Genomic DNA, 22,628 nt, shown 5'->3' on the forward strand with positions numbered 1-22,628 from the left:
GTGTATATCAGCACAGGTGTGCTCACAGTGAGAAGAGCAGTAAGCATGTTAACCATGCGTCCTCATAGTCGAACGAGCTGGACGTGCGTTTAACAGCACAATCATCCTCACAGTGGGAAGAGCAGTAAGCTAGTGAACCGTTAAAAGGGTTCTCACAGTGAGAAGAGCACGAAGCTGGTGTACCATTAAAAGAGTCCTCACAGTCAGAAGAGGAGGAAGCTTGTATACCAGTACAAAGGTCCTCACGGTTAAAAGAGCTGGACGTGCGTATATCAGCACAGGTGTCCCCAAAGTGAGAAGAGCATTATGCGTGTGAACCACTAAAACCGTTCTCACAGTCAGAAGAGCACGAAGTTTGTGTACCATTAAAAGGGTCCATACAGTCAAAAGGGCAAGAAGCTTGTATATCACCACAAGCATCCTCACAGTGGGAAGAATAGTAACCGTGTGTACCGTTAAACGGGTTCTCACAGTCAGAAGAGCACGACGCTTGTGTACCATTAAAAGAATCCTCACAGTCAGAAGAGCAAGAACCTTATATAGCAGCGCAAGCGTCCTAACAGTGGGAAAAGCAGGAAGCGTATATTTCACTACAACGGTCCCCACAGTCGAAAGAGCTGGACGTGTGTATATCAGCACAGGTGTGCTCACAGTGAGAAGAGCAGTAAGCATGTTAACCATGCGTCCTCATAGTCGAACGAGCTGGACGTGCGTTTAACAGCACAATCATCCTCACAGTGGGAAGAGCAGTAAGCTAGTGAACCGTTAAAAGGGTTCTCACAGTGAGAAGAGCACGAAGCTGGTATACCATTAAAAGGGACCTCACAGTCAGAAGAGTAGGAAGCTTGTATACCAGTACAAGGTGTCCCCAAAGTGAGAAGAGCAGTACGCGTGTGAACCATTAAAACAGTTCTCACAGTCAGAAGAGCACGAAGTTTGTGTACCATTAAAAGGGTCCTTACAGTCAAAAGGGCAAGAAGCTTGTATATCAGCACAAGCATCCTCACAGTGGGAAGAACAGTAACCGTGTTAACCGTTAAAAGGGTTCTCACAGTCAGAAGAGCACGAAGTTAGTGTACCATTAAAAGAGTCCTCACAGTCAAAGGAGCAGGAATCTTGTATACCAGCACAAGCGTCCTCATAGTCGAAAGAGCTGGATGTGCGTATATCAGCGCAAGCATCTTTACAGTTGGTATATCAGTAAGCGTGTGAACCATTAAATGGGTTCTCACAGTCAGAAGAGCACAAATAGTGCGTACCATTAAAAGAGTCCTCACAGTCAGAAGAGCAGGAAGCTTGTATACCATTAAAAGGGTTCACACATTCAGAAGAGCTAGAACCTTGTATACCAGCAAAAGCGTCATAACAGTGGGAAGAACAAGAAGCGTTTATACCAGTACAAAGGTCCCCACAGTCGAAAGAGCTGGACGTACGTTCATCAGCACAGGTCTCCCCACAGTGAGAAGAGCAGTACGCGTGTGAACCATTAAAACCGTTCTCACAGTCAGAAGAACACGAAGTTTGTGTACCAGCACAAGCATCCTCACAGTGGGAAGAACAGTAACCGTGTGAACCGTTAAAAGGGTTCTCACATTGAGAAGAGCACGAAGTTAGTGTACCATTAAAAGAGTCCTCACAGTCAGAAGAGCAGGAAGCTTGTATACCAGTACAAGGGTCCTCACGTTTGAATGAGCTGGACGTGCGTATATCAGCACAGGTCTCCCCACAGTGAGAAGAGCAGTACGCGTGTGAACCATTAAAACCGTTCTCACAGTCTGAAGAGCACGAAGTTTGTGTACCATTAAATGGGTCCTCACAGTCAAAAGGGCAAGAAGCTTGTATATCAGCACAAGCATCCTCACAGTGGGAAGATCAGTAACCGTGTGAACCGTTAAAAGGGTTGTCACATTGAGAAGAGCACGAAGTTAGTGTACCATTAAAAGGGTCCTCACAGTCAGAAGAGTAGGAAGCTTGTATACCAGTACAAGGGTCCTTATGTTTGAAAGAGCTGGGCGTGCGTATATCAGCACAGGTGTCCCCAAAGTGAGAAGAGCAGTACGCGTGTGAACCATTAAAACAGTTCTCACAGTCAGAAAAGCACGAAGTTTGTGTACCATTAAAAGGGTCCTTACAGTCACAAGGGCAAGAAGCTTGTATATCAGCACAAGCATCCTCACAGTGGGAAGAACCGTAACCATGTGAACCGTTAAACGGGTTCTCACAGTCAGAAGAGCACGACGCTTGTGTACCATTAAAAGAATCCTCACAGTCAGAAGAGCAAGAACCTTATATAGCAGCGCAAGCGTCCTAACAGTGGGAAAAGCAGGAAACGTATATTTCACTACAACGGTCCCCACAGTCGAAAGAGCTGGACGTGTGTATATCAGCACAGGTGTGCTCACAGTGAGAAGAGCAGTAAGCATGTTAACCATGCGTCCTCATAGTCGAACGAGCTGGACGTGCGTTTAACAGCACAATCATCCTCACAGTGGGAAGAGCAGTAAGCTAGTGAACCATTAAAAGGGTTCTCACAGTGAGAAGAGCACGAAGCTGGTGTACCATTAAAAGAGTCCTCACAGTCAGAAGAGGAGGAAGCTTGTATACCAGTACAAAGGTCCTCACGGTTAAAAGAGCTGGACGTGCGTATATCAGCACAGGTGTCCCCAAAGTGAGAAGAGCATTATGCGTGTGAACCACTAAAACCGTTCTCACAGTCAGAAGAGCACGAAGTTTGTGTACCATTAAAAGGGTCCATACAGTCAAAAGGGCAAGAAGCTTGTATATCACCACAAGCATCCTCACAGTGGGAAGAATAGTAACCGTGTGTACCGTTAAAAGGGTTCTCACGGTGAGAAGAGCACGAAGCTGGTGTACCATTAAAAGAGTCCTCACAGTCAGAAGAGCAGGAAACTTGTATACCAGCACAAGCGTCCTCATAGTCGAAAGATCTGGACGTGAGTAACTCTGCACAAGCATCCTTATAGTGGGAAGATCAGTAAGCGTGTGAACCATTAAAAGGGTTCTCACAGTCAGAAGAGCACGAAGTTTGTGTACCATTAAAAGGGTCCTCACAGTCAAAAGACAAAGAAGCTTGTATATCAGCACAAGCATCCTCACAGTGGGAAGAACAGTAACCGTATGAACCGTTAAAAGGGTTCTCACAGTCAGAAGAGCACGAAATATGTGTATCATTAAAAGGGTCCTCACAGTCAGAAGAGCAAGAACCGTATATACCAGCGCAAGCGTCATAACAGTAGGAAAAGCAGGAAGCGTATATACCACTACAACGGTCCCCACAGTCGAAAGAGCTGGACGTGTGTATATCAGCACAGGTGTGCTCACAGTGAGAAGAGCAGTAAGCATGTTAACCATGCGTCCTCATAGTCGAACGAGCTGGACGTGCGTTTAACAGCACAATCATCCTCACAGTGGGAAGAGCAGTAAGCTAGTGAACCATTAAAAGGGTTCTCACAGTCAGAAGAGCACGAAGTTTGTGTACCATTAAAAGCGTCCTCACAGTCAAAAGACAAAGAAGCTTGTATATCAGCACAAGGGTCCTCACAGTGGGAAGAACAGTACCCGTGTGAATCGTTAAAAGGGTTCTCACAGTCAGAAGAGCACGAAGTTAGTGTACCATTAAAAGACTCCTCACAGTCAGAGGAGCAGGAATATTGTATCCCAGCACAAGCGTCCTCATACTCGAAAGAGCAGGATGTGCGTATATCAGTGCAAGCATCTTTACAGTTGGTATATCAGTAAGCGTGTGAACCATTAAATGGGTTCTCACAGTCAGAAGAGCACAAATAGTGCGTACCATTAAAAGAGTCTTCACAGTCAGAAGAGCAGGAAGCTTGTATACCATTAAAAGGGTTCACACATTCAGAAGAGCTAGAACCTTGTATACCAGCAAAAGCGTCATAACAGTGGGAAGAACAAGAAGCGTTTATACCAGTACAAGGGTCCCCACAGTCGAAAGAGCTGGACGTACGTTCATCAGCACAGGTCTCCCCACAGTGAGAAGAGCAGTACGCGTGTGAACCATTAAAACCGTTCTCACAGTCTGAAGAGCACGAAGTTTGTGTACCATTAAATGGGTCCTCACAGTCAAAAGGGCAAGAAGCTTGTATATCAGCACAAGCATCCTCACAGTGGGAAGATCAGTAACCGTGTGAACCGTTAAAAGGGTTCTCACATTGAGAAGAGCACGAAGTTAGTGTACCATTAAAAGGGTCCTCACAGTCAGAAGAGTAGGAAGCTTGTATACCAGTACAAGGGTCCTTATGTTTGAAAGAGCTGGACGTGCGTATATCAGCACAGGTGTCCCCAAAGTGAGAAGAGCAGTACGCGTGTGAACCATTAAAACAGTTCTCACAGTCAGAAGAGCACGAAGTTTGTGTACCATTAAAAGGGTCCTTACAGTCAAAAGGGCAAGAAGCTTGTATATCAGCACAAGCATCCTCACAGTGGGAAGAACAGTAACCGTGTTAACCGTTAAAAGGGTTCTCACAGTCAGAAGAGCACGAAGTTAGTGTACCATTAAAAGAGTCCTCACAGTCAAAGGAGCAGGAATCTTGTATACCAGCACAAGCGTCCTCATAGTCGAAAGAGCTGGATGTGCGTATATCAGCGCAAGCATCTTTACAGTTGGTATATCAGTAAGCGTGTGAACCATTAAATGGGTTCTCACAGTCAGAAGAGTACAAATAGTGCGTACCATTAAAAGAGTCCTCACAGTCAGAAGAGCAGGAAACTTGTATACCAGCACAAGCGTCCTCATAGTCGAAAGATCTGGACGTGAGTAACTCTGCACAAGCATCCTTATAGTGGGAAGATCAGTAAGCGTGTGAACCATTAAAAGGGTTCTCACAGTCAGAAGAGCACGAAGTTTGTGTACCATTAAAAGGGTCCTCACAGTCAAAAGACAAAGAAGCTTGTATATCAGCACAAGGGTCCTCACAGTGGGAAGAACAGTACCCGTGTGAACCGTTAAAAGTGTTTTCACAGTCAGAAGAGCACGAAATTTGTGTAACATTAAAAGGGTCCTCACAGTCAGAAGAGCAAGAACCTTATATAGCAGCGCAAGCGTCCTAACAGTGGGAAAAGCAGGAAGCGTATATTTCACTACAACGGTCCCACAGTCGAAAGAGCTGGACGTGTGTATATCAGCACAGGTGTGCTCACAGTGAGAAGAGCAGTAAGCATGTTAACCATGCGTCCTCATAGTCGAACGAGCTGGACGTGCGTTTAACAGCACAATCATCCTCACAGTGGGAAGAGCAGTAAGCTAGTGAACCGTTAAAAGGGTTCTCACAGTGAGAAGAGCACGAAGCTGGTGTACCATTAAAAGAGTCCTCACAGTCAGAAGAGGAGGAAGCTTGTATACCAGTACAAAGGTCCTCACGGTTAAAAGAGCTGGACGTGCGTATATCAGCACAGGTGTCCCCAAAGTGAGAAGAGCATTATGCGTGTGAACCACTAAAACCGTTCTCACAGTCAGAAGAGCACGAAGTTTGTGTACCATTAAAAGGGTCCATACAGTCAAAAGGGCAAGAAGCTTGTATATCACCACAAGCATCCTCACAGTGGGAAGAATAGTAACCGTGTGTACCGTTAAAAGGGTTCTCACGGTGAGAAGAGCACGAAGCTGGTGTACCATTAAAAGAGTCCTCACAGTCAGAAGAGCAGGAAACTTGTATACCAGCACAAGCGTCCTCATAGTCGAAAGATCTGGACGTGAGTAACTCTGCACAAGCATCCTTATAGTGGGAAGATCAGTAAGCGTGTGAACCATTAAAAGGGTTCTCACAGTCAGAAGAGCACGAAGTTTGTGTACCATTAAAAGGGTCCTCACAGTCAAAAGACAAAGAAGCTTGTATATCAGCACAAGCATCCTCACAGTGGGAAGAACAGAAACCGTATGAACCGTTAAAAGGGTTCTCACAGTCAGAAGAGCACGAAATATGTGTATCATTAAAAGGGTCCTCACAGTCAGAAGAGCAAGAACCGTATATACCAGCGCAAGCGTCATAACAGTAGGAAAAGCAGGAAGCGTATATACCACTACAACGGTCCCCACAGTCGAAAGAGCTGGACGTGTGTATATCAGCACAGGTGTGCTCACAGTGAGAAGAGCAGTAAGCATGTTAACCATGCGTCCTCATAGTCGAACGAGCTGGACGTGCGTTTAACAGCACAATCATCCTCACAGTGGGAAGAGCAGTAAGCTAGTGAACCATTAAAAGGGTTCTCACAGTCAGAAGAGCACGAAGTTTGTGTACCATTAAAAGCGTCCTCACAGTCAAAAGACAAAGAAGCTTGTATATCAGCACAAGGGTCCTCACAGTGGGAAGAACAGTACCCGTGTGAACCGTTAAAAGGGTTTTCACAGTCAGAAGAGCACGAAATTTGTGTAACATTAAAAGGGTCCTCACAGTCAGAAGAGCAAGAACCTTATATAGCAGCGCAAGCGTCCTAACAGTGGGAAAAGCAAGAAGCGTATATTTCACTACAACGGTCCCCACAGTCGAAAGAGCTGGACGTGTGTATATCAGCACAGGTGTGCTCACAGTGAGAAGAGCAGTAAGCATGTTAACCATGCGTCCTCATAGTCGAACGAGCTGGACGTGCGTTTAACAGCACAATCATCCTCACAGTGGGAAGAGCAGTAAGCTAGTGAACCGTTAAAAGGGTTCTCACAGTGAGAAGAGCACGAAGCTGGTGTACCATTAAAAGAGTCCTCACAGTCAGAAGAGGAGGAAGCTTGTATACCAGTACAAAGGTCCTCACGGTTAAAAGAGCTGGACGTGCGTATATCAGCACAGGTGTCCCCAAAGTGAGAAGAGCATTATGCGTGTGAACCACTAAAACCGTTCTCACAGTCAGAAGAGCACGAAGTTTGTGTACCATTAAAAGGGTCCATACAGTCAAAAGGGCAAGAAGCTTGTATATCACCACAAGCATCCTCACAGTGGGAAGAATAGTAACCGTGTGTACCGTTAAAAGGGTTCTCACGGTGAGAAGAGCACGAAGCTGGTGTACCATTAAAAGAGTCCTCACAGTCAGAAGAGCAGGAAACTTGTATACCAGCACAAGCGTCCTCATAGTCGAAAGATCTGGACGTGAGTAACTCTGCACAAGCATCCTTATAGTGGGAAGATCAGTAAGCGTGTGAACCATTAAAAGGGTGCTCACAGTCAGAAGAGCACGAAGTTTGTGTACCATTAAAAGGGTCCTCACAGTCAAAAGACAAAGAAGCTTGTATATCAGCACAAGCATCCTCACAGTGGGAAGAACAGTAACCGTATGAACCGTTAAAAGGGTTCTCACAGTCAGAAGAGCACGAAATATGTGTATCATTAAAAGGGTCCTCACAGTCAGAAGAGCAAGAACCGTATATACCAGCGCAAGCGTCATAACAGTAGGAAAAGCAGGAAGCGTATATACCACTACAACGGTCCCCACAGTCGAAAGAGCTGGACGTGTGTATATCAGCACAGGTGTGCTCACAGTGAGAAGAGCAGTAAGCATGTTAACCATGCGTCCTCATAGTCGAACGAGCTGGACGTGCGTTTAACAGCACAATCATCCTCACAGTGGGAAGATCAGTAAGCTAGTGAACCATTAAAAGGGTTCTCACAGTCAGAAGAGCACGAAGTTTGTGTACCATTAAAAGCGTCCTCACAGTCAAAAGACAAAGAAGCTTGTATATCAGCACAAGGGTCCTCACAGTGGGAAGAACAGTACCCGTGTGAATCGTTAAAAGGGTTCTCACAGTCAGAAGAGCACGAAGTTAGTGTACCATTAAAAGACTCCTCACAGTCAGAGGAGCAGGAATATTGTATCCCAGCACAAGCGTCCTCATACTCGAAAGAGCAGGATGTGCGTATATCAGTGCAAGCATCTTTACAGTTGGTATATCAGTAAGCGTGTGAACCATTAAATGGGTTCTCACAGTCAGAAGAGCACAAATAGTGCGTACCATTAAAAGAGTCTTCACAGTCAGAAGAGCAGGAAGCTTGTATACCATTAAAAGGGTTCACACATTCAGAAGAGCTAGAACCTTGTATACCAGCAAAAGCGTCATAACAGTGGGAAGAACAAGAAGCGTTTATACCAGTACAAGGGTCCCCACAGTCGAAAGAGCTGGACGTACGTTCATCAGCACAGGTCTCCCCACAGTGAGAAGAGCAGTACGCGTGTGAACCATTAAAACCGTTCTCACAGTCTGAAGAGCACGAAGTTTGTGTACCATTAAATGGGTCCTCACAGTCAAAAGGGCAAGAAGCTTGTATATCAGCACAAGCATCCTCACAGTGGGAAGATCAGTAACCGTGTGAACCGTTAAAAGGGTTCTCACATTGAGAAGAGCACGAAGATAGTGTACCATTAAAAGGGTCCTCACAGTCAGAAGAGTAGGAAGCTTGTATACCAGTACAAGGGTCCTTATGTTTGAAAGAGCTGGACGTGCGTATATCAGCACAGGTGTCCCCAAAGTGAGAAGAGCAGTACGCGTGTGAACCATTAAAACAGTTCTCACAGTCAGAAGAGCACGAAGTTTGTGTACCATTAAAAGGGTCCTTACAGTCAAAAGGGCAAGAAGCTTGTATATCAGCACAAGCATCCTCACAGTGGGAAGAACAGTAACCGTGTTAACCGTTAAAAGGGTTCTCACAGTCAGAAGAGCACGAAGTTAGTGTACCATTAAAAGAGTCCTCACAGTCAAAGGAGCAGGAATCTTGTATACCAGCACAAGCGTCCTCATAGTCGAAAGAGCTGGATGTGCGTATATCAGCGCAAGCATCTTTACAGTTGGTATATCAGTAAGCGTGTGAACCATTAAATGGGTTCTCACAGTCAGAAGAGTACAAATAGTGCGTACCATTAAAAGAGTCCTCACAGTCAGAAGAGCAGGAAACTTGTATACCAGCACAAGCGTCCTCATAGTCGAAAGATCTGGACGTGAGTAACTCTGCACAAGCATCCTTATAGTGGGAAGATCAGTAAGCGTGTGAACCATTAAAAGGGTTCTCACAGTCAGAAGAGCACGAAGTTTGTGTACCATTAAAAGGGTCCTCACAGTCAAAAGACAAAGAAGCTTGTATATCAGCACAAGGGTCCTCACAGTGGGAAGAACAGTACCCGTGTGAACCGTTAAAAGGGTTTTCACAGTCAGAAGAGCACGAAATTTGTGTAACATTAAAAGGGTCCTCACAGTCAGAAGAGCAAGAACCGTATATACCAGCGCAAGCGTCATAACAGTAGGAAAAGCAGGAAGCGTATATACCACTACAACGGTCCCCACAGTCGAAAGAGCGGGACGTGTGTATATCAGCACAGGTGTGCTCACAGTGAGAAGAGCAGTAAGCATGTTAACCATGCGTCCTCATAGTCGAACGAGCTGGACGTGCGTTTAACAGCACAATCATCCTCACAGTGGGAAGAGCAGTAAGCTAGTGAACCATTAAAAGGGTTCTCACAGTCAGAAGAGCACGAAGTTTGTGTACCATTAAAAGCGTCCTCACAGTCAAAAGACAAAGAAGCTTGTATATCAGCACAAGGGTCCTCACAGTGGGAAGAACAGTACCCGTGTAAATCGTTAAAAGGGTTCTCACAGTCAGAAGAGCACGAAGTTAGTGTACCATTAAAAGACTCCTCACAGTCAGAGGAGCAGGAATATTGTATCCCAGCACAAGCGTCCTCATACTCGAAAGAGCAGGATGTGCGTATATCAGTGCAAGCATCTTTACAGTTGGTATATCAGTAAGCGTGTGAACCATTAAATGGGTTCTCACAGTCAGAAGAGCACAAATAGTGCGTACCATTAAAAGAGTCTTCACAGTCAGAAGAGCAGGAAGCTTGTATACCATTAAAAGGGTTCACACATTCAGAAGAGCTAGAACCTTGTATACCAGCAAAAGCGTCATAACAGTGGGAAGAACAAGAAGCGTTTATACCAGTACAAGGGTCCCCACAGTCGAAAGAGCTGGACGTACGTTCATCAGCACAGGTCTCCCCACAGTGAGAAGAGCAGTACGCGTGTGAACCATTAAAACCGTTCTCACAGTCTGAAGAGCACGAAGTTTGTGTACCATTAAATGGGTCCTCACAGTCAAAAGGGCAAGAAGCTTGTATATCAGCACAAGCATCCTCACAGTGGGAAGATCAGTAACCGTGTGAACCGTTAAAAGGGTTCTCACATTGAGAAGAGCACGAAGTTAGTGTACGATTAAAAGGGTCCTCACAGTCAGAAGAGTAGGAAGCTTGTATACCAGTACAAGCGTCCTTATGTTTGAAAGAGTTGGACGTGCGTATATCAGCACAGGTGTCCCCAAAGTGAGAAGAGCAGTACGCGTGTGAACCATTAAAACAGTTCTCACAGTCAGAAGAGCACGAAGTTTGTGTACCATTAAAAGGGTCCTTACAGTCAAAAGGGCAAGAAGCTTGTATATCAGCACAAGCATCCTCACAGTGGGAAGAACAGTAACCGTGTTAACCGTTAAAAGGGTTCTCACAGTCAGAAGAGCACAAAGTTAGTGTACCATTAAAAGAGTCCTCACAGTCAAAGGAGCAGGAATCTTGTATACCAGCACAAGCGTCCTCATAGTCGAAAGAGCTGGATGTGCGTATATCAGCGCAAGCATCTTTACAGTTGGTATATCAGTAAGCGTGTGAACCATTAAATGGGTTCTCACAGTCAGAAGAGCACAAATAGTGCGTACCATTAAAAGAGTCCTCACAGTCAGAAGAGCAGGAAGCTTGTATACCATTAAAAGGGTTCACACATTCAGAAGAGCTAGAACCTTGTATACCAGCAAAAGCGTCATAACAGTGGGAAGAACAAGAAGCGTTTATACCAGTACAAAGGTCCCCACAGTCGAAAGAGCTGGACGTACGTTCATCAGCACAGGTCTCCCCACAGTGAGAAGAGCAGTACGCGTGTGAACCATTAAAACCGTTCTCACAGTCAGAAGAACACGAAGTTTGTGTACCAGCACAAGCATCCTCACAGTGGGAAGAACAGTAACCGTGTGAACCGTTAAAAGGGTTCTCACATTGAGAAGAGCACGAAGTTAGTGTACCATTAAAAGAGTCCTCACAGTCAGAAGAGCAGGAAGCTTGTATACCAGTACAAGGGTCCTCACGTTTGAAAGAGCTGGACGTGCGTATATCAGCACAGGTGTCCCCAAAGTGAGAATAGCAGTACGCGTGTGAACCATTAAAACCGTTCTCACAGTCAGAAGAGCACGAAGTTTGTGTACCATTAAAAGGGTCCTCACAGTCAGAAGAGTAGGAAGCTTGTATACCAGTACAAGGGTCCTTATGTTTGAAAGAGCTGGACGTGCGTATATCAGCACAGGTGTCCCCAAAGTGAGAAGAGCAGTACGCGTGTGAACCATTAAAACAGTTCTCACAGTCAGAAGAGCACGAAGTTTGTGTACCATTAAAAGGGTCCTTACAGTCACAAGGGCAAGAAGCTTGTATATCAGCACAAGCATCCTCACAGTGGGAAGAACAGTAACCGTATGAACCGTTAAAAGGGTTCTCACAGTCAGAAGAGCACGACGCTTGTGTACCATTAAAAGAATCCTCACAGTCAGAAGAGCAAGAACTTTATATAGCAGCGCAAGCGTCCTAACAGTGGGAAAAGCAGGAAGCGTATATTCCACTACAACGGTCCCCACAGTCGAAAGAGCTGGACGTGTGTATATCAGCACAGGTGTGCTCACAGTGAGAAGAGCAGTAAGCATGTTAACCATGCGTCCTCATAGTCGAACGAGCTGGACGTGCGTTTAACAGCACAATCATCCTCACAGTGGGAAGAGCAGTAAGCTAGTGAACCGTTAAAAGGGTTCTCACAGTGAGAAGAGCACGAAGCTGGTGTACCATTAAAAGAGTCCTCACAGTCAGAAGAGTAGGAAGCTTGTATACCAGTACAAGGGTCCTTATGTTTGAAAGAGCTGGACGTGCGTATATCAGCACAGGTGTCCCCAAAGTGAGAAGAGCAGTACGCGTGTGAACCATTAAAACAGTTCTCACAGTCAGAAGAGCACGAAGTTTGTGTACCATTAAAAGGGTCCTTACAGTCAAAAGGGCAAGAAGCTTGTATATCAGCACAAGCATCCTCACAGTGGGAAGAACAGTAACCGTGTTAACCGTTAAAAGGGTTCTCACAGTCAGAAGAGCACGAAGTTAGTGTACCATTAAAAGAGTCCTCACAGTCAAAGGAGCAGGAATCTTGTATACCAGCACAAGCGTCCTCATAGTCGAAAGAGCTGGATGTGCGTATATCAGCGCAAGCATCTTTACAGTTGGTATATCAGTAAGCGTGTGAACCATTAAATGGGTTCTCACAGTCAGAAGAGTACAAATAGTGCGTACCATTAAAAGAGTCCTCACAGTCAGAAGAGCAGGAAACTTGTATACCAGCACAAGCGTCCTCATAGTCGAAAGATCTGGACGTGAGTAACTCTGCACAAGCATCCTTATAGTGGGAAGATCAGTAAGCGTGTGAACCATTAAAAGGGTTCTCACAGTCAGAAGAGCACGAAGTTTGTGTACCATTAAAAGGGTCCTCACAGTCAAAAGACAAAGAAGCTTGTATATCAGCACAAGGGTCCTCACAGTGGGAAGAACAGTACCCGTGTGAACCGTTAAAAGGGTTTTCACAGTCAGAAGAGCACGAAATTTGTGTAACATTAAAAGGGTCCTCACAGTCAGAAGAGCAAGAACCGTATATACCAGCGCAAGCGTCATAACAGTAGGAAAAGCAGGAAGCGTATATACCACTACAACGGTCCCCACAGTCGAAAGAGCTGGACGTGTGTATATCAGCACAGGTGTGCTCACAGTGAGAAGAGCAGTAAGCATGTTAACCATGCGTCCTCATAGTCGAACGAGCTGGACGTGCGTTTAACAGCACAATCATCCTCACAGTGGGAAGAGCAGTAAGCTAGTGAACCATTAAAAGGGTTCTCACAGTCAGAAGAGCACGAAGTTTGTGTACCATTAAAAGCGTCCTCACAGTCAAAAGACAAAGAAGCTTGTATATCAGCACAAGGGTCCTCACAGTGGGAAGAACAGTACCCGTGTAAATCGTTAAAAGGGTTCTCACAGTCAGAAGAGCACGAAGTTAGTGTACCATTAAAAGACTCCTCACAGTCAGAGGAGCAGGAATATTGTATCCCAGCACAAGCGTCCTCATACTCGAAAGAGCAGGATGTGCGTATATCAGTGCAAGCATCTTTACAGTTGGTATATCAGTAAGCGTGTGAACCATTAAATGGGTTCTCACAGTCAGAAGAGCACAAATAGTGCGTACCATTAAAAGAGTCTTCACAGTCAGAAGAGCAGGAAGCTTGTATACCATTAAAAGGGTTCACACATTCAGAAGAGCTAGAACCTTGTATACCAGCAAAAGCGTCATAACAGTGGGAAGAACAAGAAGCGTTTATACCAGTACAAGGGTCCCCACAGTCGAAAGAGCTGGACGTACGTTCATCAGCACAGGTCTCCCCACAGTGAGAAGAGCAGTACGCGTGTGAACCATTAAAACCGTTCTCACAGTCTGAAGAGCACGAAGTTTGTGTACCATTAAATGGGTCCTCACAGTCAAAAGGGCAAGAAGCTTGTATATCAGCACAAGCATCCTCACAGTGGGAAGATCAGTAACCGTGTGAACCGTTAAAAGGGTTCTCACATTGAGAAGAGCACGAAGTTAGTGTACCATTAAAAGGGTCCTCACAGTCAGAAGAGTAGGAAGCTTGTATACCAGTACAAGGGTCCTTATGTTTGAAAGAGTTGGACGTGCGTATATCAGCACAGGTGTCCCCAAAGTGAGAAGAGCAGTACGCGTGTGAACCATTAAAACAGTTCTCACAGTCAGAAGAGCACGAAGTTTGTGTACCATTAAAAGGGTCCTTACAGTCAAAAGGGCAAGAAGCTTGTATATCAGCACAAGCATCCTCACAGTGGGAAGAACAGTAACCGTGTTAACCGTTAAAAGGGTTCTCACAGTCAGAAGAGCACGAAGTTAGTGTACCATTAAAAGAGTCCTCACAGTCAAAGGAGCAGGAATCTTGTATACCAGCACAAGCGTCCTCATAGTCGAAAGAGCTGGATGTGCGTATATCAGCGCAAGCATCTTTACAGTTGGTATATCAGTAAGCGTGTGAACCATTAAATGGGTTCTCACAGTCAGAAGAGTACAAATAGTGCGTAATATTAAAAGAGTCCTCACAGTCAGAAGAGCAGGAAACTTGTATACCAGCGCAAGCGTCCTCATAGTCGAAAGATCTGGACGTGAGTAACTCTGCACAAGCATCCTTATAGTGGGAAGATCAGTAAGCGTGTGAACCATTAAAAGGGTTCTCACAGTCAGAAGAGCACGAAGTTTGTGTACCATTAAAAGGGTCCTCACAGTCAAAAGACAAAGAAGCTTGTATATCAGCACAAGGGTCCTCACAGTGGGAAGAACAGTACCCGTGTGAACCGTTAAAAGGGTTTTCACAGTCAGAAGAGCACGAAATTTGTGTATCATTAAAAGGGTCCTCACAGTCAGAAGAGCAAGAACCGTATATACCAGCGCAAGCGTCATAACAGTAGGAAAAGCAGGAAGCGTATATACCACTACAACGGTCCCCACAGTCGAAAGAGCTGGACGTGTGTATATCAGCACAGGTGTGCTCACAGTGAGAAGAGCAGTAAGCATGTTAACCATGCGTCCTCATAGTCGAACGAGCTGGACGTGCGTTTAACAGCACAATCATCCTCACAGTGGGAAGAGCAGTAAGCTAGTGAACCATTAAAAGGGTTCTCACAGTCAGAAGAGCACGAAGTTTGTGTACCATTAAAAGCGTCCTCACAGTCAAAAGACAAAGAAGCTTGTATATCAGCACAAGGGTCCTCACAGTGGGAAGAACAGTACCCGTGTAAATCGTTAAAAGGGTTCTCACAGTCAGAAGAGCACGAAGTTAGTGTACCATTAAAAGACTCCTCACAGTCAGAGGAGCAGGAATATTGTATCCCAGCACAAGCGTCCTCATACTCGAAAGAGCAGGATGTGCGTATATCAGTGCAAGCATCTTTACAGTTGGTATATCAGTAAGCGTGTGAACCATTAAATGGGTTCTCACAGTCAGAAGAGCACAAATAGTGCGTACCATTAAAAGAGTCTTCACAGTCAGAAGAGCAGGAAGCTTGTATACCATTAAAAGGGTTCACACATTCAGAAGAGCTAGAACCTTGTATACCAGCAAAAGCGTCATAACAGTGGGAAGAACAAGAAGCGTTTATACCAGTACAAGGGTCCCCACAGTCGAAAGAGCTGGACGTACGTTCATCAGCACAGGTCTCCCCACAGTGAGAAGAGCAGTACGCGTGTGAACCATTAAAACCGTTCTCACAGTCTGAAGAGCACGAAGTTTGTGTACCATTAAATGGGTCCTCACAGTCAAAAGGGCAAGAAGCTTGTATATCAGCACAAGCATCCTCACAGTGGGAAGATCAGTAACCGTGTGAACCGTTAAAAGGGTTCTCACATTGAGAAGAGCACGAAGTTAGTGTACGATTAAAAGGGTCCTCACAGTCAGAAGAGTAGGAAGCTTGTATACCAGTACAAGGGTCCTTATGTTTGAAAGAGTTGGACGTGCGTATATCAGCACAGGTGTCCCCAAAGTGAGAAGAGCAGTACGCGTGTGAACCATTAAAACAGTTCTCACAGTCAGAAGAGCACGAAGTTTGTGTACCATTAAAAGGGTCCTTACAGTCAAAAGGGCAAGAAGCTTGTATATCAGCACAAGCATCCTCACAGTGGGAAGAACAGTAACCGTGTTAACCGTTAAAAGGGTTCTCACAGTCAGAAGAGCACAAAGTTAGTGTACCATTAAAAGAGTCCTCACAGTCAAAGGAGCAGGAATCTTGTATACCAGCACAAGCGTCCTCATAGTCGAAAGAGCTGGATGTGCGTATATCAGCGCAAGCATCTTTACAGTTGGTATATCAGTAAGCGTGTGAACCATTAAATGGGTTCTCACAGTCAGAAGAGCACAAATAGTGCGTACCATTAAAAGAGTCCTCACAGTCAGAAGAGCAGGAAGCTTGTATACCATTAAAAGGGTTCACACATTCAGAAGAGCTAGAACCTTGTATACCAGCAAAAGCGTCATAACAGTGGGAAGAACAAGAAGCGTTTATACCAGTACAAAGGTCCCCACAGTCGAAAGAGCTGGACGTACGTTCATCAGCACAGGTCTCCCCACAGTGAGAAGAGCAGTACGCGTGTGAACCATTAAAACCGTTCTCACAGTCAGAAGAACACGAAGTTTGTGTACCAGCACAAGCATCCTCACAGTGGGAAGAACAGTAACCGTGTGAACCGTTAAAAGGGTTCTCACATTGAGAAGAGCACGAAGTTAGTGTACCATTAAAAGAGTCCTCACAGTCAGAAGAGCAGGAAGCTTGTATACCAGTACAAGGGTCCTCACGTTTGAAAGAGCTGGACGTGCGTATATCAGCACAGGTGTCCCCAAAGTGAGAATAGCAGTACGCGTGTGAACCATTAAAACCGTTCTCACAGTCAGAAGAGCACGAAGTTTGTGTACCATTAAAAGGGTCCTCACAGTCAGAAGAGTAGGAAGCTTGTATACCAGTACAAGGGTCCTTATGTTTGAAAGAGCTGGACGTGCGTATATCAGCACAGGTGTCCCCAAAGTGAGAAGAGCAGTACGCGTGTGAACCATTAAAACAGTTCTCACAGTCAGAAGAGCACGAAGTTTGTGTACCATTAAAAGGGTCCTTACAGTCACAAGGGCAAGAAGCTTGTATATCAGCACAAGCATCCTCACAGTGGGAAGAACAGTAACCGTATGAACCGTTAAAAGGGTTCTCACAGTCAGAAGAGCACGACGCTTGTGTACCATTAAAAGAATCCTCACAGTCAGAAGAGCAAGAACCTTATATAGCAGCGCAAGCGTCCTAACAGTGGGAAAAGCAGGAAGCGTATATTCCACTACAACGGTCCCCACAGTCGAAAGAGCTGGACGTGTGTATATCAGCACAGGTGTGCTCACAGTGAGAAGAGCAGTAAGCATGTTAACCATGCGTCCTCATAGTCGAACGAGCTGGACGTGCGTTTAACAGCACAATCATCCTCACAGTGGGAAGAGCAGTAAGCTAGTGAACCGTTAAAAGGGTTCTCACAGTGAGAAGAGCACGAAGCTGGTGTACCATTAAAAGAGTCCTCACAGTCAGAAGAGGAGGAAGCTTGTATATCAGTACAAAGGTCCTCACGGTTGAAAGAGCTGGACGTGCGTATATCAGCACAAGTGTCCCCAAAGTGAGAAGAGCAGTACGCGTGTGAACCATTAAAACAGTTCTCACAGTCAGAAGAGCACGAAGTTTGTGTACCATTAAAAGGGTCCTTACAGTCAAAAGGGCAAGAAGCTTGTATATCAGCACAAGCATCCTCACAGTGGGAAGAATAGTAACCGTGTGTACCGTTAAAAGGGTTCTCACAGTCAGAAGAGCACGAAGTTAGTGTACCATTAAAAGAGTCCTCACAGTCAAAGGAGCAGGAATCTTGTATACCAGCACAAGCGTCCTCATAGTCGAAAGAGCTGGATGTGCGTATATCAGCGCAAGCATCTTTACAGTTGGTATATCAGTAAGCGTGTGAACCATTAAATGGGTTCTCACAGTCAGAAGAGCACAAATAGGGCGTACCATTAAAAGAGTCCTCACAGTCAGAAGAGCAGGAAGCTTGTATACCATTAAAAGGGTTCACACATTCAGAAGAGCTAGAACCTTGTATGCCAGCAAAAGCGTCATAACAGTGGGAAGAACAAGAAGCGTTTATACAAGTACAAAGGTCCCCACAGTAGAAAGAGCTGGACGTACGTTCATCAGCACAGGTCTCCCCACAGTGAGAAGAGCAGTACGCGTGTGAACCATTAAAACCGTTCTCACAGTCAGAAGAACACGAAGTTTGTATACCAGCACAAGCATCCTCACAGTGGGAAGAACAGTAACCGTGTGAACCGTTAAAAGGGTTCTCACATTGAGAAGAGCACGAAGTTAGTGTACCATTAAAAGAGTCCTCACAGTCAGAAGAGCAGGAAGCTTGTATACCAGTACAAGGGTCCTCACGTTTGAAAGAGCTGGACGTGCGTATATCAGCACAGGTGTCCCCAAAGTGAGAATAGCAGTACGCGTGTGAACCATTAAAACCGTTCTCACAGTCAGAAGAGCACGAAGTTTGTGTACCATTAAAAGGGTCCTCAGAGTCAGAAGAGTAGGAAGCTTGTATACCAGTACAAGGGTCCTTATGTTTGAAAGAGCTGGACGTACGTTCATCAGCACAGGTCTCCCCACAGTGAGAAGAGCAGTACGCGTGTGAACCATTAAAACCGTTCTCACAGTCAGAAGAACACGAAGTTTGTATACCAGCACAAGCATCCTCACAGTGGGAAGAACAGTAACCGTGTGAACCGTTAAAAGGGTTCTCACATTGAGAAGAGCACGAAGTTAGTGTACCATTAAAAGAGTCCTCACAGTCAGAAGAGCAAGAAGCTTGTATACCAGTACAAGGGTCCTCACGTTTGAAAGAGCTGGACGTGCGTATATCAGCACAGGTGTCCCCAAAGTGAGAAGAGCAGATCGCGTGTGAACCATTAAAACAGTTCTCACAGTCAGAAGAGCACGAAGTTTGTGTACCATTAAAAGGGTCCTTACAGTCAAAAGCGCAAGAAGCTTGTATATCAGCACAAGCATCCTCACAGTGGGAAGAACAGTAACCGTGTTAACCGTTAAAAGGGTTCTCACAGTCAGAAGAGCACGAAGTTAGTGTACCATTAAAAGAGTCTTCACAGTCAAAAGAGCACGACGCTTGTGTACCATTAAAAGAATCCTCACAGTCAGAATAGCAAGAACCTTATATAGCAGCGCAAGCGTCCTAACAGTGGGAAAAGCAGGAAGCGTATATTCCACTACAACGGTCCCCACAGTCGAAAGAGCTGGACGTGTGTATATCAGCACAGGTGTGCTCACAGTGAGAAGAGCAGTAAGCATGTTAACCATGCGTCCTCATAGTCGAACGAGCTGGACGTGCGTATAACAGCACAATCATCCTCACAGTGGGAAGAGCAGTAAGCTAGTGAACCGTTAAAAGGGTTCTCACAGTGAGAAGAGCACGAAGCTGGTGTACCATTAAAAGAGTCCTCACAGTCAGAAGAGGAGGAAGCTTGTATACCAGTACAAAAGTCTTCACGTTTGAAAGAGCTGGACGTGCGTATATCAGCACAGGTGTCCTCAAAGTGAGAAGAGCAGTACGCGTGTGAACCACTAAAACCTTACTCACAGTCAGAAGAGCACGAAGTTTGTGTACCATTAAAAGGGTCCTTACAGTCAAAAGGGCAAGAAGCTTGTATATCACCACAAGCATCCTCACAGTGGGAAGAATAGTAACCGTGTGTACCGTTAAAAGGGTTCTCACGGTGAGAAGAGCACGAAGCTGGAGTACCATTAAAAGAGTCCTCACAGTCAGAAGGGCAGGAAACTTGTATACCAGCACAAGCGTCCTCATAGTCGAAAAATCTGGACGTGAGTAACTCTGCACAAGCATCCTTATAGTGGGAAGATCAGTAAGCGTGTGAACCATTAAAAGGGTTCTCACAATCAGAAGAGCACGAAGTTTGTGTACCATTAAAAGGGTCCTCACAGTCCAAAGACAAAGAAGCTTGTATATCAGCAGAAGGGTCCTCACAGTGGGAAGAACAGTAACCGTGTGAACCGTTAAAAGGGTTCTCACAGTCAGAAGAGCACGAAGTTAGTGTACCATTAAAGACTCCTCACAGTCAGAGGAGCAGGAATATTGTATCCCAGCACAAGCGTCCTCATACTCGAAAGAGCTGGATGTGCGTATATCAGCGCAAGCATCTTTACAGTTGGTATATCAGTAAGCGTGTGAACCATTAAATGGGTTCTCACAGTCAGAAGAGCACAAATAGTGCGTACCATTAAAAGCGTCCTCACAGTCAGAAGAGCAGGAAGCTTGTATACCATTAAAAGGGTTCACACATTCAGAAGAGCTAGAACCTTGTATACCAGCAAAAGCGTCATAACAGTGGGAAGAACAAGAAGCGATTATACCAGTACAAGGGTCCCCACAGTCGAAAGAGCTGGACGTACGTTCATCAGCACAGGTCTCCCCACAGTGAGAAGAGCAGTACGCGTGTGAACCATTAAAACCGTTCTCACAGTCAGAAGAGCACGAAGTTTGTGTACCATTAAAAGGGTCCTCACAGTCAAAAGGGCAAGAAGCTTGTATATCAGCACAAGCATCCTCACAGTGGGAAGATCAGTAACCGTGTGAACCGTTAAAAGGGTTCTCACATTGAGAAGAGCACGAAGCTAGTGTACCATTAAAAGAGTCCTCACAGTCAGAAGAGCAGGAAGCTTGTATACCAGTACAAGGGTCCTCACGGTTGAAAGAGCTGGACGTGCGTATATCAGCACAGGTGTCCCCAAAGTGAGAATAGCAGTACGCGTGTGAACCATTAAAACCGTTCTCACAGTCAGAAGAGCACGAAGTTTGTGTACCATTAAAAGGTTCCTCACAGTCAGAAGAGTAGGAAGCTTGTATACCAGTACAAGGGTCCTTATGTTTAAAAGAGCTGGACGTGCGTATATCAGCACAGGTGTCCCCAAAGTGAGAAGAGCAGTACGCGTGTGAACCATTAAAACAGTTCTCACAGTCAGAAGAGCACGAAGTTTGTGTACCATTAAAAGGGTCCTCACAGTCAAAAGGGCAAGAAGTTGGACATCAGCACAAGCATCTTCACAGTGGGAAGAACAGTAACCGTGTGAACTGTTAAAAGGGTTCTCACAGTCAGAAGAGCACGAAGTTAGTGTACCATTAAAAGAGTCCTCACAGTCAGAGGAGCAGGAATCTTGTATACCAGCACAAGCGTCCTCATAGTCGAAAGATCTGGACGTGCGTATATCAGCGCAAGCATCTTTACAGTTGGAATATCAGTAAGCGTGTGAACCATTAAATGGGTTCTCACAGTCAGAAGAGCAGGAAGCGTATATTCCAGTACAAGGGTCCTCATAGTCAAAAGAGCTGGACGTACGTATACCAGAACAAGCATCCTCACAGTAGGAAGATCTGGAAGCGTAAATACCAGGACAATGGTACTTTTAGTGGGAAGAGCTGGAAGCGTACATACCAGTACAGGGGTCGCCGCAGTCGAAAGAGCTGGACGTACGTACATAAGCACAGGTGTCCTCACAGTGAGAAGAGCAGTATGCGTGTGAACCATTAAAAGGGTTCTCACAGTCAGAAGGGCACGAAATGTTTGTACCATCTAATGGCTCCTCACAGTCAAAAGGGCAAGAAGCTTGTATATCAGCACAAGCATCCTCACAGTGGGAAGAACAGTAACCGTGAGAACCGTTAAAAAGGTTCTCATAGCCAGAAGAGCACGATGTTTTTGTACCATTAAAATGGTCCACACAGTCAGAAGAGCAAGAAGCTTGTATACCAGAACAAGCTTCCTCACAGTCGGAAGAGCAGCAAGCGTGTTTACAAGTATAAGGGTCCTCACATTTGGAGAGTTGGACGTGCGTATATCAGCACAAGCATCCTCACAGAAGGAAGAGCAGTGCGACTGTGAACCGTTAAAATGGTTCTCACAGTCAGAAGAGCACGACGCTTGTGTATCATTAAAAGGGTCCTCACAGTCAGAAGAGGAGGAAGCTTGTTTATCAGTACAAAGGTCCTCACGTTTGAAAGAGCTGGACGTGCGTATATCAGTACAGGTGTCCTCAAAGTGAGAAGAGCAGTACGCGTGTGAACCATTAAAACCGTTCTCACAGTCTGAAGAGCACGACGCTTGTGTATCATTAAAAGGGTCCTCACAGTCAGAAGAGCAAGAACCGTATATACCAGCGCAAGCGTCATAACAGTAGGAAAAGCAGGAAGCGTATATACCACTACAAGGGTCCCCACAGTCGAAAGAGCTGGACGTGTGTATATCAGCACAAGTGTGCTCACAGTGAGAAGAGCAGTAAGCGTGTGAACCAAGCGTCCTCATATTCGAACGAGCTGGACGTGCGTATAATAGCACAATCATCCATACAGTGGGAAGAGCAGTTAGAGTGTGAACCGTTAAAAGGGTTCTCACAGTGAGAAGAGCACGAAGCTGGTGTACCATTAAAAGAGTCCTCACAGTCAGAAGAGGAGGAATCTTTTGTATCAGTACAAAGGTCTTCACGTTTGAAAGAGCTGAACGTTCGAATATCAGCACAGGTGTCCCCAAAGTGAGAAGAGCAGTACGCGTGTGAACCATTAAAACCGTTCTCACAGTCAGAAGAGTACGAAGTTTGTGTACCATTAAAAGGGTCCTTACAGTCAAAAGGGCAGGAAGCTTGTATATCAGCACAATCATCCTCACAGTGGGAAGAACAGTAACCGTGTGAACCGTTAAAAGGGTTCTCACAGTCAGAAGAGCACGACGCTTGTGTATCATTTAAAGGGTCCTCACAGTCAGAAGAGAAAGAACCTTATATACCAGCGCAAGCGTCCTAACAGTGGGTTCACACAGTCGAAAGAGCTGGACGTGTGTATATCAGCA

General features: G+C 45.4%; 1 protein-coding gene across 1 annotated transcript in view; it reads right to left on the bottom strand.

Moving 5' to 3' along the window:
* The window catches only part of LOC138855723 (uncharacterized), a 46,915-nt gene that overhangs the window by 2,946 nt on the left and 21,341 nt on the right, over positions 1 to 22,628 (bottom strand). Inside the window, exon 2 of the mRNA XM_070105477.1 lies at positions 17,067 to 17,640. Within this exon, the coding sequence (XP_069961578.1) occupies positions 17,067 to 17,640 (574 nt within the window). The remainder of the gene's footprint in view (positions 1 to 17,066; positions 17,641 to 22,628) is intronic.

The sequence above is a fragment of the Bactrocera oleae genome, chromosome 2 (assembly GCF_042242935.1).
Source record: "Bactrocera oleae isolate idBacOlea1 chromosome 2, idBacOlea1, whole genome shotgun sequence".
Taxonomy (NCBI): Eukaryota; Metazoa; Arthropoda; class Insecta; order Diptera; family Tephritidae; genus Bactrocera; species Bactrocera oleae.